Genomic DNA, 16799 nt, shown 5'->3' with positions numbered 1-16799 from the left:
TTCTGTTAAATTCTTGTATAGCAAATGTTATTTGTTTCTTTCTGGATTCTTGTGTAAATAAAAGCATCTGCATTTCTGCAAAGAGATGAGTCAAAAAAGTGAAAGAAATTCAATTTGTGCTGTAGGACATAAAACCAGATATAATAGAAAAAGAAGTTCGTGAAATATTGGAAAACTGTGGAAACAGTTGGAGGTGATGGGAATAAAATACGCAATGGGTACAAGCTCTTTGGGACAGGTAGAAATAGTACTGTGATGGTTGCACATCTGTGGGTCACATTGTATCTTAATAAAGATATTGATGGTGCATAAATAAATTGTGTCAGCATGGATAAAAGCACAGTCTGCATGAAAATCAGCATGATGGTGGAAATCCCATAGCTAAAGTGTTAGTGTCTGTCATAGTACCCACCCGAGGCTTGAGAATTGATGTGGGCAATGAGCTCTCTAATGGCATGGAGGAAAAATAAATTCTCCTGTATTACTTTCTGTAATTATTGGAAAGGGTTTTTTTTTAAAAAAAAAAATATTACCAGTATTTACAGGGGTGAGATATTCTTGGACACTGTGGAAGAGAGATTTGATTATCAAATAGTCAGCTATGAATGAATGAAAATAATTGTGGGTTAGATCATGGCTTAATAAGCAGGGACAAATGTGCAGGCAAATGGGTCATAGAAAATAACTTTGGATCAAATATTCTTGTGTTGATTCATCGGGTATTCAGTTGCATGACAGACAAAAGATCTCTCACCAAGGTGTATGCTTTAGAAAGGTAAATTTGGAAAAGATAAAGCTCATTAATGCTGCTGTCTTAATTCAGTATTTCAGGCTTTTGTAGCAATCTGTGATGCAGCAGAACCTCTGACTGTGGGTTTTGGTTGTAGAGATTTTTTTTTTCTAGTTGCCTTTCTTCTTTAATATCCTGTTGGCCCTAGATATTTGAGTGAATATGATGTGGCTCTTGAGTATGAACAGCACAATCTCTCGTGGGCATCCTGAAATCTGAATAAAAACTCAATGTAACTACTTGGGATATAACCATATTTTGTGATGATGTTTGTGCAGCAATCTGTCTTCAGGAATGTGAGAACGGTGGGGAGTGTATTGGGCCGAGTACCTGTCATTGTCCTCCACAGTGGGAAGGAATTCAGTGTCAAACACGTAAGAATGATGTGACCTGTAACCTCTTGCTTCAGCACAGTTCAGAATGCTTCAGCCACGTGCAGTGCAGAGAAGTCCTATACCTTGGATGTAGTTTAGCCACATCTGTGTCAAAGGCAGGATAAAGAGTAAAGATAGCTCTGCCCCTTCTGAAGCCCTCCAGGATCTGATGGCACTCTGGACCCTGGCAGTATGTGTTGGCTTGCTCCGGTGTTGTATGCTGCTGAGAGGCCGTTGCAATAGCTTGAAATAGCAAGGTGTGCTAAAAAACACCTTACTCGTGTTCTTTGCTCAGTCTCATTCATGCCCTCAGTGTGTTCTCATGTTAAATCTGCATCAAAGCAAAAGGGGGATGGGATAGACATAAGAACACTGTTGGCTTCACATGGCCTTTAAGTGTCCTTATGCTGGGGGGTGTTACCCTGTGAAAATGCCTTCCAAGGTCTTGGTTCCTACAAGCAAACAGAATAAGTATATAGTGATGGCACCCACTTTTCCTTCACCAAGGAGTTATTAATTTGTTCATTAATAAAGCCTCATATGTACCTCTCTTGTTTTAGCTGTGTGCACCCAGAAGTGTCTGTTTGGAGGCAAGTGTGTATTGCCCAACGTGTGCTCATGTCGTCCAGGTTATACTGGAGTCCTCTGTGGGAAGAAAATTCAGGTACGTGTAGAGTTAAGACACCAGAGATCTGGGAGCTAATTAACTAGTCCACCCTTGTCCAGTGAAGCAGCATGATATACATCAAATGTGTATTTTGTCTGATTTCTTCCTTTCATTCTGCAGCAAGGGAAAATTAATGGAATTCCTAAGAGCTATTCCAGTAATTTTTAGGTTCTAATACTTACAGAATTTTTCTCAGCACTAATGTAAACTTCCTTTGTTTCAAATTCAGCTGATTATCTCTTGCCATGCAGTAGGAATTGATAACTATCCTCTTGACAATAACCACTATTTTCTTTTCCAGCATGCGGCCCCATTTTAGGGAAGAGTGTCCTACTGCTGACTTTTGCAGCTTGCACCAAGTCAAGCCCTGATCTTTTCCCAATTAACTACACTACCAGTCAGTTCATCCCTGTTTTATACAAGTATGACTTATCCCTAAGTGTAACTTGAGAATAAGTTTACTTTTCTGTTTCAGAGGAAATGATGGCCATTTCTCTGTTTTGTCATGCAATTTTCTGTTGGATTCCCTTGCTTGAGTGCTGATGCTCACTCACTGTTAATTAAACATTTTGTTGCAACTAACTTTTTTGTGATGTCTGAAGTAAAAGCATTTTGCTCTTCTTAAATCATCTGTGGTGTTTCTATTCTTTTAATTTCAGTGTATTTAGACACATTTCTGGTGCCAGCAGAATTGAGAGGTGTGGTAGATATGTTTCAGAAATTGAAACAAGGAAGTGCTCATACAGATTTTGAAAATATGAAACTACAAATCCTATATCAATGACTGTAATGTTTGCTATATTGATTTCCAAAATGTTACCCAAAGGGAGAAATAATTTTGATGTAAATGTTTTCATAAATATGTCCTGCATAGAGTTAGTGTATTTTTAGTCTAGAAAATATATATTGTTGGTCAGTCTGACAGTGTCCTGTCATACATTGATCACAATGGCACATTTTCTTAATGAAACAGAAAAACAATATACACAAGTTTAACTTAATGTTGTGATTCTGCATATCAGGCCAGCAGAGATTCATTAAAATTGTTTCATAAACTTTATCATAAAAATGGGTTGCATCATTAAAGTCTGGTTTTAATACTTTTTTCTCTCTCCAAGGTACAAAGACGTCATGGTTGAAGAAGTGTGGCAACTCAGTTGCAGTGCTGCATGGATGTATGAGACTTCAAAATAGCAAAAGGGTTGAAGGCAATTACAGAGTTCATTTAAATGAAAGGAATATTCAGAAGCCTTATTTTAAAAGATTCATATTAGTCACAAATGTTGTCAAGCTTCAAAACAACAATCTTGTAGTCATTAAAACATATGTGTATTTCTATAGTTTTTTGCTACCTCATGTACAAACCCCACAGCTTCTGATGTCTTCGTTGAATTCCCAGATCTGATGACTGAGCCCAAAATTCTGCAGTTTGTTGATGTAGTCAACTGGACTATGAAATTTCTTTTGAGGGAACAAGACTGTAGCAGCTGCTGAGTGACTCAAGCAAGTAGGTAGCACAAGGAAGGTAGCACTTCAGCGCTTGTGAATGGTACCTTCTGTTTATAAACACTGTTTACATACATGCTATTTGGCTGCAGACAGAAGAAAAAGCAGAACTGGTTTTTCTTCTTTGTTTTGTATTTACATCAGTCTTGTTCTAATGACAAGCCAATAGCAAGGAAGGAGGGGAAACTTGAACTGAGGCTGGGCTACTAACAATGAAGGCAAGGCCTCCTTCTTGTTAACAGTCAGCCAGATGCAGAATGACTGATTTATCTATGACAAGCCTTTGCAGCCAGAAGCCAGATTCCAACTTTTCTGTCTTGACTTCATTACTTACAGTCACAAATTTGAATAGCCAGCCTCTGAATTATTCCTGCGTCTATAAGACTTTTATGCCCCTGAGATGGCAGTCAGTAATACGAGGAAATTTTGTTCCCAAGCCTCTTAGGGAAATTTAACAATGCATTCAGTAATGCTGAATCTTAAAATAGGAACTAATAAGAGGAGAAATTTGTTGTACATCATGCCATCCATACTCATCACATCAGAAAGTATTTGTAAAGACTTAACAGACGACTTTTTTCCATTACCTATTGCTCCAATGAACTGTTAGCACCTACCAGCTGCCAGATAGTTTTTTACAAAATAAAATTCCAGTTTTTCTGAAGTTTCCTACAGAGGACTGCTATATTGTCCTAGAGCTGTGAAAAACATTTCAGTTCCTGCCATAACAAAGTGAGCTCTGGTAACAGACACAAACATCCCTTTAGCTAAGACACTGAAGTTTACTGCTTTGGTTTTTTCAACCAAAAATAAACATCATGACTTTCTGTTCTCCTGAGCAACATTCCATTTATATACCCTAATTCTGAACAGGAAGAAAATAGAGGTAATTTTGCCATTTACTGCAGTTCTGGGATGCTGATTACCAAATCATAGCTGTTAGCAGCTCTGTGCCTAGATTTCTCCTCACCTTTTGATAGTCTTCTTAAGTCATCTTGCAAAGTAAGCTGGCATTTTGAGAGCTTGGCATCATTCCAGAATGATACCTGATGGATTTCCAAGTGCCTGACTGGTGTATTTTAAAAATGTCCAATTTCCCACTTGCATTTTAAATTTTAGTGTTTTCATAGTTTCTTGCAATCAAGCATCCACATGGCTGATAGCCTGATGATCTGGGAACTGTTATATTATTTAAAACCTACTCCTCTTGAGCCATTTCCTTTCTCACATCTCACAAAGATGTCGATGAACAAAACCCGACTAGCTCTTGGAACTGCTGCCTCAGGATGATGCTTTGGACCCACAAGTGTCTGAAAAAGTTTTTAAAGTACAAACACACCCGTATCACATAATCTCATAGTGTAATCACTGCTGTTCCATGTGTCAGTTATAGGGGTGCTGTGTGAAAAAGAAAGACAACATCTGCCTGGAGCACTGCTAATAGTACTTTGGTTAATGAGTTTGTGCAATCCTTCATTCACAAAACTTAATCAATACATACATGTGCATTTCTAGGATTTCAGGCACAATAAAGTTTTTAATCATAACTGTTAGTATTTGCCATTTATTTTCAATTGTTTTAAAGGGAGAAATTATTTCTTTTATATTTTCCAAATGCAAGCTGTGTGAACAAAAGCACGTCCAGAGTTTTGCTACAGTAGCTAAAAATGCTCAGTGCTAAGCTGTGCTATTTCTGCTGTTTTCCGGCAAGCACATAGTGCAGAAAAATTATTAGTACATGCAAAATGCCAGACAGCTACTTCAAAACAGCCCAGTAATTATGTGATTAGTTGAAACTACTTTGTTACTACATTGTTCATCATACACAGGAAACAAGATTCACTGTAATTAGAAAGCACATGCCAACAATACAGTAAAATTGCTCAGTGTAACAAGATGCAGAATCATATAGAGGGCTTGTGTACAGAGGTTAACAGAACTGCTTGAATTGCAACCTGAAACTAGGCTCAAAAGAGTTAGGGGATTTGAGAGTGGGGAGAAGGGTTTAAGTTGACACAGTTCCACTCTGAAGGAATGAAGGGCAACTTGTATCAAATAGAAGATTTTGCAGTGATTACCACATTATGCAGTACACTGGCATCTTCACTGAATTTTCTTGCAAGATTTCTTTACACACTAAAGAGTGCTGGAAGGTACCTGATGCCTTGGGTTTTAACTTTTATATTTTTCAAATCCTGTACTGCCTAGTGTGTAACTCTGAAGTTCCATGTAGCCTGTTAACTACTGTTCTCTCATGCTGGTTAGACATAACAAACCCTCTCTAGGTTTGTACTTCAAGGACACCTTGATTGTCCCAGGCCCCAGAATGTGTAAACTAAAAGCCTTTGAGAGGACGGGCAAACTTGGGGTAATGACATCATTGCCTGAAATTATAATTGGAGAATTAACCCTGACATGCAAATGGACCAAACTTATAAAAGTGTGAAGAACCTGTGACCTGGCATCCATCTTGGGTGGAGCTCCTCGTGGGCTTTGCACTCCCAAGGTGTACCTTTGAAGGCCCTTCAAATAAATACCTACTTTTATTCTGTTATTTTGTCTAGCCTCTGTTTTCAGGTAGCCACTTCAAGGCATCATACCTATGTACATCATCCATTTATTACCTGGTTGTACTGCAGTTGCTCTGCAAGCCAGCAGAAATTCTCCCAAGTGCATGTTGATTTTTGCCCCTGATCTTGAAAAGGTCTTTAAAATGCACTACAATTAATGTTTTCTGAAGGAAGGGCTTGTATCACAGAAGATACCACAGATAGTCATGTTGACTATGATTTTAAAATAAAACCACAAGTGGGCCCTATGTGAAAGGCTCTTTCTTTTTACAAAAGTTAATTATATATTTTCATAGCTAAGAAGAGAAAGCAAGTTGACATTTACCAAAAAAGCAAACTCATGAAGAAGAATCAGCACAAACCCTAAAGTAAATAAGTGTAAAAACAGAAGCTACTTGACAAATTGTCTACCCCCACTCCATTATTTGTCCAAATGGAAAAACCCAAAGTTTAAATTCTCAAAACATAACATCAAGGTGCATATATATAAATCCAAATGTAGAGGTTAGAAAGTTTTACTAATAACTAAAGATGTTTATGCAGTTTCTGTCATATAAAGGTGTCACATGCTGGTATCTGGTCATTTTCCCCAACTTCTGCCCACAGCTCAGTTTAGCCAGCAAATGATATTTTACAGCTAAACCAAGTAAATCCATTCTTGCCAGAAGCACTTAGCGCAGAAGAAAAAACATAAACAAAAATGTGCATGTAAGTAAACTAAAAAGAAGAAACACCTCACCTTTCCGTGCACACTCTAAAAGACAGAGTATCAGAAATGCAATCACTACAATACTGCTAAATTTTTTTCAGTTGTTAAGTGAAAACCAGAGTATCTGCGTAAGGTGTTGCAGTTAGCTCTAATGAATAAGGGAGCTAGTGTGTTCTGTATTGCTTCTCTTGACCTTTGAGCTGTATGTATGACATCTCCCCACAGGAAGACCTATCTCCAGAAATTACATGCTGTAGCTAGTATGTTCGATCGTCCAGCGAGCAGGAAACAAACAAAAGGCAAGAATTACTGGCAGCTCTTTTAGTAAATGCATGTTGAACTGTAAAAATAATAATCTGGGGACACAGACTGTCATTAATAATAAATTCTAAGATTTCTCTAACTAACTAGAAAAATCACTTTTAAACTCACTTAAAGTTTAATTGAATCATAAGAAGAAATATTTCTTAAAAGCAAAACCAAAAAAAAATCCCACAGAAAACCCTCTAGCCAGTAGATGGTGCTATGTTCAAATAGTATTTCTAAAATATACCATTGCATTCTGTGTGGCATCAAATTACTGCTTACTTCAATCATTTCTAAACAGAAAACTAAATTAGCATTTGTTTTGGCCTGTTCAGAAACACCAGTTACAGCCTCTCAATGATTGCTCCTGGTCTCTTGCTCCTGACAATGCCAGTATCTCTTCCACTTTCTAGTCACTATTACTGCCACTTTTGTCTTTATTAGGAGAAGTCAGTCTTTTTGGGAATAATACTGAGATATTATGCCTCTTTGTATTTACATAGTACTGATTATTTATTCTAAATTTTGGGTCTGGTGCAAGTAATTTTTGTCCCATTCATTCCCCTACAAGCAGTATGTCACCTAATGTATTCAGCCTAGCTCCTGAATTTCTAAATTATGGCATGATGTAGTGGACTGTGACACAGAATTTCATCATCATCATCATCATTATAAAATTATTCAGAACCATTGATGAAATCGTCTTGGTCCACACATGAGAATCATATTTTTCACCAGCAAGTGTGAAATAGCCAGTGTATCACAGCAAAAGCAGCACAAAAAACGTGCATTCCTCTTGTGTTGTGCCCTGTCCCTGCAAGAAATTCTTCACAACATCTCTGCAGCAGGTTTCCTCTGAACAAAAGGCAACAGCCTCCAAAGAAAGCACAGGAGAAAGCTCAACTGCACCACACAGCAATTGCTTGTAACAGGAAACAGGAGTCTCAGGAACTAAACCACTGCCTTTCAATTGCTCTCTGCATGCTTGGGTTCTCTCTTGTAGAAAAAATTGGTAACTAAGAAGACCCCATTACCTTTGCCTCTTTGCTCAGTGGCTTGTAATCCTGGGAGAAACAGGTCCATATAAATTACTGCCCATGAGAGCTACATTTTCTGGTAGTTAAACACAGTTAAAATGTTGTTCCGACAAATGGACTAAAGTAATGCATAGTAAAATTCTCCCACCAAAAAAAAAAATTATTCCAGTTTCATCTAGAAGACAATGAAAATCAATGTCTCAAGAAAATAAATATTGATCTGAGCATCATTCAGAAAGTTGACTGATTCGACTAGCATGTTTTGGCAAAACCTTCCTCAACAGTAGCATTCAGGAAACAGCAGAAATGAGACAAGGAACAGTGAACATAGGAGACTCAGTCCAATCTGCAGCCCATTCAAAAGGCTGCAAAACCTAAATGAAGCCAAATGGGAACATTTCCAGAAGGCAAGCACAAACATCCCCCACACATGTGATTTGTGACAGGCACAGCTTTTCCTCCCTGCTAGTCTGTAGCCTGCCATTATACTGCTGCTGTAACAACACAGTCTTGAATAGCATAGAATTATCAATGTCTCCAGAAGAAAAGTATATTTTCCTGCCTCACTGGGATAAGGAAAAGAAATAATTGGAAGTTGAGAGATGATCAGATAATATGACTGTAGAAGTAGTCAAGATAAGGACTCTTAGAGTATCAGCATGGATTAAGCTTTTAGAAAGTAACAGCAGAATTGTCTGAACAAGTATGGGGGCGGGGGGAGGGTCGGTTGTTGGGGTTTTTATTTAAATACTGTTTAGCTGATTGAGATCCAGATCAGACTGGGGGGAGGGACAGGAAGCAGACATAAAGTGATAACCACGATTTAAATAAGAAGCTTTGCAGTTTGGTAATGTTCCAGAGACTTGCAAACTCTGCAAGTTTCCTCTTGCAACTGTTTAATCTCATTGAAAGCAAATTATACTTGAACTAACATTCACTTCTGATGATCTGAATTGAGGGATTTTTGTTTCATGTGCTTTTAAAAAATGTAATTATAACACAATAAGTCTAGTCAAAGGGGAGAAAAATCAAAAAGAAGAGCAGAGATCTGTTCTGAAGTACTCGATTAGAAGAAAAATTTTATTTCAAGGTCAGCTGTACTGACCAAGGCATAATACTTCTGCTTATGAAGAAAAAATGAGGAAAAAACTTGTCATACACTGCACACAGTTGGATATTTATAATAACTTCCCTACAATCAGCAATACTTTCATATAGAAAAGCATTTACTTAATATAGTGAGGACAAAAAGCTGTCTGAAATCAAGTTATCGTGTTTATTTTAAGGTCCCCCCACTGCGGCAGACTTCCTCTCTGTATGGTTACATGAAAAAAAATGCAGCTTATCTTGGCTGAAGTTGCTTCATTCCTTCCTTTTCTTTGTACACTGTGGCCCAGAGTACGGCACTCGACATCTACACACGTTTGGAGCGATGCATTTCCCTCCATGTTGGCAGGGCAGTTTACACACAGCTGAAATGAGACACCAGATACACAGTATGTCTTGAGCACAACACAGGATCATTTTTCTCTTTGTCTCACTGTGGTAGCAGAATTGCTCCCTGGTGACTGCACTGGGACATTATAAATAAAAGCATAATGGAAGAACTGAAAAGCAATGCCTCTCAATTTATGGCATCGTGGCCTTCACTGGAATACAGGCACAGTACATCTAGTCTTATTCATGCTCAATTTCCCTTTTAAAATACTATAATTTCTGTTCTTTAAGGCATCGGCATTTTTTGAGACAGTTGCCCCCATAAAAGTGAGAGAACAATAAAAATTCCTGCTGAAACTTATTCAAGCCAGTTCTTGGATCCACACCCATGAGGAAACAGTCACTACATCCTATCAGTGTCTCACACACTGCCCTCCTCTTCCCCCACAAGAACAGAGGAAGGCTGAGTGGGCACAGCTTCAGCTGTCCCCTGCTACACACCAGTTCAGCTGACAAGCCAGGGGCTGCAATTTGTTTATGAGCATGTACACCAAAAGAAGTTGAACTTGATGCAGATCTAGTTAGTTTGGGAACAGTAATTATTTTGACATTAAGAACCTGAACACTTCCACCATTACTGCAGCTGCAGGGAATGGAGCTAGCATTCTGTAAGTTCTCTGCAACTCCCACACTTGGCTTTTAATATCACCTTGTATCTCAATACTCTGATGAATACAAAGAGAAGCATTCTGATGGTCAATGGGAACATCAAAAGGTTACTTGCTAATGTTTGCTTGACCATATATATTGTAGAACTAGCACTAGCTGATTAAATTCCCACGGCCATGCCAAAATATCAGATGCAGAGGACTTAATCCAGAGACCGTGCCCCCTACAATATCCAGTTCAAAACCAATGTTTGCACGAGGTTTTTTTCAGTCTCCCAGAGAGCAAACAAAAAACCTTTTCCTTTTGTAGTGTCAGGACTATTGCCTTTAGCATCAGGGCAGTGCTGTTACAAGCGTACAAGGCCTGAGAAGTGTAGATTAAAGACTTTATAATCGCCTGCCTTTGTGAATCAAAGTTTGTGAAAACAGAAGCAGTTGTTCAGCAAGAGTGTCAGTACTAATCCTGATTACAGGCAGCTTTCAGAATTCTAAGAACACCTGGAGTTGATTCTTCAACTTATCCTCAAAGTGAGAAGTGAGTTTCAATTTTACATGTCTGTAAAATTTAATGAAGCTTCTAACTCACACCAGTAGCAATAGTATTTCTGTCATTTTCAGTTCTTTGTACTGGGGTCTCAGTTTACAGACAATATTTCAGAAATACCAATAAGACATACCTAGTAATTAATTTGGTGACAACCAAAATCTGAAGCTCTTTCAAAGTGGAAAAGTTCTGTGTTTCTGACCAAACTGAACAGCCATCTACTCCTTATGCATGCTTGTAAGAGCCCCAGTACATGGAAGCAGCTCTCAGTTACTATTCAAAGATACTTTCCCTGGAAGCTTTGTTAGGCACTGAAGATTTGAACACTTTGATTGGTAAATCAAACAAGCAGAGGAAAGGATAAATGAAAAATGTCAGAAGTCATTTACCTAAGTGACATGCTCTACCGACCCATCCAGCTGGACAGCTACAAATCCCAGGAGCCACACAAGCTCCATTATTCCGACAACCTTGAGGACAAATTGCTACAAGAAAAAGAATGGGTAAGTCAGCAGGATTTATAAAACTGATGTAAAAGAATCCTGACAGAATGAAAGATTCAGGATGATACAAGTCAAAATGGCAAAACACACTTTCCTCTAGGCCAGATATTCAACTTCTTTAACTCCAAAAGCATTTCCAGGACCATGGAAATGGAAAAAAAAAAATATAGGTACTGTATTATGAACCTTGGTTTAAATGTGAACATTGTACACCTTAATGCAAAATAATTTCACATTATTTTATCTGTGTATGTACCCATAATGTAGGTCACTCATTTCTGTAGTAATGCAATTTCCATTCTTATTAGTCCCTTAATACTTTTAAAATGTTTTTGTTGCTGCAGTTTTAGTATTAATATAAATATTTGCATGAATGTTGACACACACCTTCCTGACATCTTGATCCTGTCCAGCCAGAAGCACAAAGGCACTTCACCACTCCATTGACAGAGATGCATTCCCCACCATTCTGACAGCCTCCTTCACAGCTTACTGTGGAAGACAGCATACAGCATACATTTCAGAAGCAGCATAGGACCTCAAATAATTGTCTTTAAACAGCTCATCTGGCATCAACTACTTGTTTTATCATATCTGCAAAGACTAAAATTTCAACAGTTCAGAGCAAGGCACTGTTCTACTTCTCACCAGTAACACCACTGTTCATCAGCTACACTGCAGGAACTACTAACATGCATATTTGTATCAAGCTTTCCAAATCACAGCTGGTAAGCCAGTATCACGTGGTTAAGGATTCATGTATTTTCTTACCTGACAGGACCTTCATGTAACAAGAGGAAGAAGAGATGGGGATATTCCTTTGACAAATGAAACTATCACTACAGTCAAGTTAAGCAGTGCCTTCCCAAAGGCCAAATACTTAAGTTAGCCTCCTCATTTCAGAATTGTTCTACACAACAAAGCCCGGAAGGCCTCATTAATGAAGCATTATTTATGCCAGACATACGATTGGTATCAACTGTGGAGAGAACGATCTTCGAAAGCGGCACAATTACTGTTCCGTACAACCAAATGCTTCCTTCCACAAGTATGAAAGTATATTATACACCACCTTCACTGTACTGAAGAGAAACAGCCATCCTTCATTATAAAAATGGACAGTTTGGATGTCTGCTTGATAATTTGCAGAAAAAATGTCGAAATATCTTGTTCAACCACAAGTATTGAGCACAACTTCAGCTAACAGATTTTTTGCACAAATACTGAACATGCAAGGACATGAAAGACAAATCCACCACAGCTGGAAAAGCTCTTCAAAGCTTGTTTGCATATTACTTTGTCACACAATGTAGGTTAATGTATTTAATATTGATTGTATTTGATCAATCACGGTGACAGAGAGAAGTGCATGAAGACTGGATGAAAGCAAATATTACTCCAGTCTTCTAGAAGGGCAAGGAGGACCCAGGGAACTACAGGCTGGTCTGCCTCACCTCAATCCCTGGTGAGGCAGTACAAGAACTGATCCTGGAAACCATTTCCAGCCACATTAAGGATGAGAAAATCACCATCAGGTCTTCACAGTGAGAGTGACCAAATGGTGGTACAGATTGCCCTGGAAATTGTGGAATCTCTGTCTTTGGAGATATTCAAAAGCCATAAAGACATGGCACTCAGCAGCTGGCTCTAGGTAGCCCTGCTTGAGCAGGGAGCTTGGAAATTATGACCTCCAGAGGTCCCTTCCAACCTCGCCCAGTCTGTGATTCTGTGAGATTCTATAATAGCACATTGCCTCACAACACAAGTTTGTACATGCACAACATAACTGTTTTCTTGGATTGCCTTTTCCAATCCATGCCTATATTCAATAGGCTTCACAAAACCATAAAAATGGTCTTTGCTACTCCTTTTCTGTCATCTCCCATTATGTCTGAACAATATGTTGCTGTTTGAACAATATGTTGCCACACGTATCTTCAGTGACTTGCCCTCAATGTTACCATCTTGCAGATGCTACATAAAAGTTTCAACCACCTAATGAAGAAATATGTATCTATACAACCATCCCAAGAAATTATTTAGACAGAATCTGTTATAGAGCTAAATAGAATAGAATATTTACGTAGCACATGAACAGGGTATTTTCCAAGGGAAAAAACTCTCACAACACATTTCAGTACATGTACTCCATCCCATCCTCCTGCAAGCATGCACATCCTCTAGGCCATGCATGTCTTGACAGTAAGGTCAGAGATTTACAGAATTAAGGTCATTATTTCAAAATGCATCAGATCCAGGACTTTAAGGAGTCCCAAATTAATTTAGTCTGTTTTCAAACTCCTTGTCTTTCCAAGCTACTGCTCGCTTGGGTCTTACCTTTATGACAGTATCTACCCCCATAGCCAGGTGGACATCTGCATTTTCCAGGTCGGAGGCACTCTCCACCATTTTTGCATTTTGGATAACATGTAGCTGTAAGACAGACAACAAAGAAAGGTTGGATAAATATTGGTGAATCTTACTAAACTTACTATTCAAATATATAAGAAATTTGCACATTATTATATTTTCATCAGTCTGTCTTCTTATTTTCTAAGATATACCTGCCACATCATCTTACGTTGCTGATAAGGTGAAATGATTTCCCTGCACAGGGAGTACTCCACCATACTAAGCTTTTAAGCACTCCAAACTAAGGAATGTTTTGAGCCTGGACAGAACAGGCAGAAGAAAGAGCCATATTAAAAAGGAGCACAGCTGGACTGCCAAAAAAGCTTTTTGATAACCAAAATGGAGAAATGACAGGTAAGAAAATAGGTGATAAATAGAAATGATTTAATAAAAAGATGTTACAACTTGAGAGGCATCTTGTGATTCTTGAGATGACACATCAGACTTTTTACTCTTTACTGGATTCCTATGTTCCTCTTCAGAAAAACTACATGCTCTATTCCTTATATCTCTTCTCTAAAACGTCTCCAGAAATAACTCAGGGTTTCTTTCTCCCCCACGCTCTTTTTTTTTTTCCTTTATTTGCTTCAGCTGGCTTTTCAGAGACCTTTCTGAAATGTACAGTGTTTGTTTAGCAAGCATCCAAGATAAATGTAACTTTTCTCATAACTGTAATTATCTGTTGGGAGCAAAGCATCTATGATCATCACAAATCCTGCAACTTTTTCATTGCTGACAGCTTGGACAGGCTCGATAAGGTACAAATAAAAATCTCAATTTTGCAAAATTCTGGATAAATCCAGTCAGATTGCAAATAAATTGCCTATAACATAGACTGAATCAGCCCTGCTGTCTGAGAAAGCATTTGTTTATTCACACACAGATTTTAGAACCCATCTCTTTCTGGGAGCCTCATCTGAGTTAGCTGCTGGTGTGAGATGGGTTCTCTACTAATCCTTTGACTGGATGGGTGAAAACTATGAAACAGAGGGAAGAAAAGGGAAAATATGAACGATGGGTAACACCACCCTGATTTTGTCCCCATATACTTATAGCACTCTCAAGCAACCCAGCTGAAGAATAGAGGACTTTTCACATTAGTACATGCAGAATGAGTATTAGCAGGCAAATAAAGGATGGAGACATGTATGAAAAAACCAGCCAGTGCTCAGCTCTCCCTAACTTTTACCAGGTGCTCTCAGTTCTTTGGAAGTGCCATACAAGAGCTCCTGATTTAAGAAAAATTCTGTTTCTGTGTCATTTCATAGAGTTTTCAGTTCGGTTTTCTTGACAGAACAAGGGATGAAGCTTCATTTACCCAATGTTTTTTCTACGTTGATGGCCTTATGAGCACAAGGATTCAGTGGTTTCCCCTAACAATTCCAGACAGTTCACCTCTCTAGCTCAAGAACCGATCTGCCTCTCCAGCAATATTTTACCTCTCCCTTAAACCCCAAAATGTCTAGGAACCAACAGTTGTTTGGAACAGTTCATATAGCATAGTTTTTAATCTTCACTGCACAGCACATTAGCTATACATCATTTGTTACCACCCGCTAGCCTCAGCCTTTAAATGAAACAACACTCCATGAATAACTACACTGCTGAATGAAATTTTCAGCAACTCATCTCAGAGTTAAAAAAAATAAATTGCAATTTAAATGAAAGACATTGAAAATTAGAACAAATATTGCACAATTATATCACCTCTTCACATAGGACAACGTGCAAAGCAAAGGAACTCCTGACACTGAGTGATTTTTTAGCAATTAATAGCCACAAGCTCTACAGTTAAACTTTTAAAAAAGGGATTTAGAAATTTAACGTGTTACATTGAACAGGGTTTAAACTAAAACTCTTCTTCCCAATGTTCGCTTTTGCATATTAGGTGGCATTTTCAAAAATACTTTTGTCTCTCTGTGGACACTAACAGGAACAGACTCCATCCTAGCTTTATGCCTCCTACCGTGGAAAGGGGATGTACAAATGACTCCGTGCGTCAGGTAACATCCAGGAAGTAAACTACAGTACTTTTACAAGCACAACATATTCTAAATAAAAAGAAACCCAGAAAATAATCTACTTTCTACACACTTTTTGGAGATTTTTGTTAGTGACTAGTCCTGACTAATTGCACCTAGAAATACTAGTCAAATGCTACTGAGGCTTAGAATGCTATAAAGACTCTAAAAGCATTCAAGAACCATCTGGATGCAATCCTGTGCATTGCGTTCTAGGATGACCCTGCTTGGGCAGGGATGTTGGACGAGATGACCCACTGTGGTCCCTTCCAACCTGACTGATTCTGTGATTCCTTACATACTTCCAGGGGAGTATTTAAGCATGCACAGTTAAAGCAATAGGAGGAATAGAACACCGAAGCCTGTCTAGTGAGTAGCTTCTAACTCAACATCCAAGGGGGAAAAAGCTCTCTACGGACCCACAGCCGTTTCTGACAGCGGGGTCTGCTTACCAACGTGAGGTCTTCACGCCGGCTCTTGGCTGGGCTCCATTAGTTTGCTATCCCTGCCTCACCTTACCAAAGGATGCGTTAACTCTCTTTTTCCACCTCTCCGTCTTTAGGTCCTCCCCGGCACCTCACTACCCTCCTCTCACACCAGATCCAAGCCCCAGCTCCTCAGACCTTCCCGGAGGGATTAGTCGCCGGAGGGCTGGCCCGATAGCGAGCGAAGGCAGCGCTTGTGCCCATGCCTGCCGCCCCCGGAGGCGCCCCGGAGCCGGCGCACCCCGCCCGCTGTTACCGTGCTGGCAGCGCTCGCCCTCGTAGCCCTTGGAGCAGAGGCAGGAGCCGTCGCCGAGGCAGAGCCCGCCGTGCCGGCAGCGCGGGCTGCAGGCGGCGGCCGGGCCGGGGCCCAGCGCGCACAGCCACAGCCACAGCAGCAGCCACAGCAGCAGCCCCGTCCCGCCGCCGTCCCGCCGCGACATGGCCCGGCAGGGCAGCCCCGGGCAGCTCGTCCCGCGGCGCTCCTGCCTCCTCTCCGCTTCCTCCCCTCTCAGCCCCGCTCCTTCACCTCCCCTCGCTTTTACCCTCTCAGTCCGTGCCCACTCCTCCTCCTCCTCCTCCTCCTCCACCTCCTCAGCGCCGGCCCCCCCGCCCCGCCGCCCCCCGTGCCGTGTCACGGCGCTGGGAGCTCCCCCGAGCGCCCGTGAGCCCAGCGGGTCACCGTGAGCGGGCAGGGCCGGGGTGCGGAGAACGGGAGGCTCAGGTGACCTTATCGCCCTCTACAACTGCCTGAAAAGAGGTTGGAGCGGGGT

The 16799-nt window shown here is 40.0% G+C and overlaps 2 protein-coding genes across 4 annotated transcripts in view; one reads left to right on the top strand and one right to left on the bottom strand.

Annotated features, from left to right (window-relative positions):
* LOC138106439 (von Willebrand factor D and EGF domain-containing protein-like) overlaps nt 1-4927 on the top strand; it is a 36907-nt gene extending 31980 nt beyond the window's left edge. For all 3 annotated transcript variants that reach the window (XM_069007035.1, XM_069007036.1, XM_069007037.1), the window contains 3 exons: nt 1069-1164; nt 1725-1828; nt 2950-4927. In XM_069007035.1, coding sequence (XP_068863136.1) covers nt 1069-1164; nt 1725-1828; nt 2950-2970 — 221 coding nt within the window. In that variant the 3' untranslated portion in view covers nt 2971-4927. The remainder of the gene's footprint in view (nt 1-1068; nt 1165-1724; nt 1829-2949) is intronic.
* Nucleotides 4928-9018: 4091 nt separating this feature from the next.
* On the bottom strand, nt 9019-16523 carry LOC138105679 (wnt inhibitory factor 1-like). The gene is made up of 5 exons (XM_069005796.1): nt 16286-16523; nt 13449-13544; nt 11499-11603; nt 10998-11093; nt 9019-9431 (listed from the first exon to the last, which is right to left on the bottom strand). Exons 1-5 carry the CDS (start codon nt 16467-16469, stop codon nt 9322-9324), a joined length of 591 nt encoding a protein of 196 aa, XP_068861897.1. The 5' UTR covers nt 16470-16523; the 3' UTR covers nt 9019-9321.
* Nucleotides 16524-16799: the final 276 nt, after the last annotated feature.

Source organism: Aphelocoma coerulescens, chromosome 2, assembly GCF_041296385.1.
Source record: "Aphelocoma coerulescens isolate FSJ_1873_10779 chromosome 2, UR_Acoe_1.0, whole genome shotgun sequence".
In the NCBI taxonomy this organism is placed as follows: domain Eukaryota; kingdom Metazoa; phylum Chordata; class Aves; order Passeriformes; family Corvidae; genus Aphelocoma; species Aphelocoma coerulescens.
The sequence above is the reverse complement of the archived record's forward strand: the minus strand, read 5'-3'. Positions and strand labels throughout refer to the sequence as shown.

Excerpts from the sequence above, each read along its gene's own strand:
- LOC138105679 (XM_069005796.1), bottom strand. The coding sequence starts at position 16,469 with ATGTCGCGGCGGGACGGCGGCGGGACGGGGCTGCTGCTGTGGCTGCTG. Across the intron at positions 13,545-16,285 it reads GGGCGAGCGCTGCCAGCACG|CTACATGTTATCCAAAATGC; the intron begins GTAACAGCGGGC and ends TCTGTCTTACAG. Across the intron at positions 11,094-11,498 it reads AGGATCAAGATGTCAGGAAG|CAATTTGTCCTCAAGGTTGT; the intron begins GTGTGTGTCAAC and ends TTTTTCTTGTAG.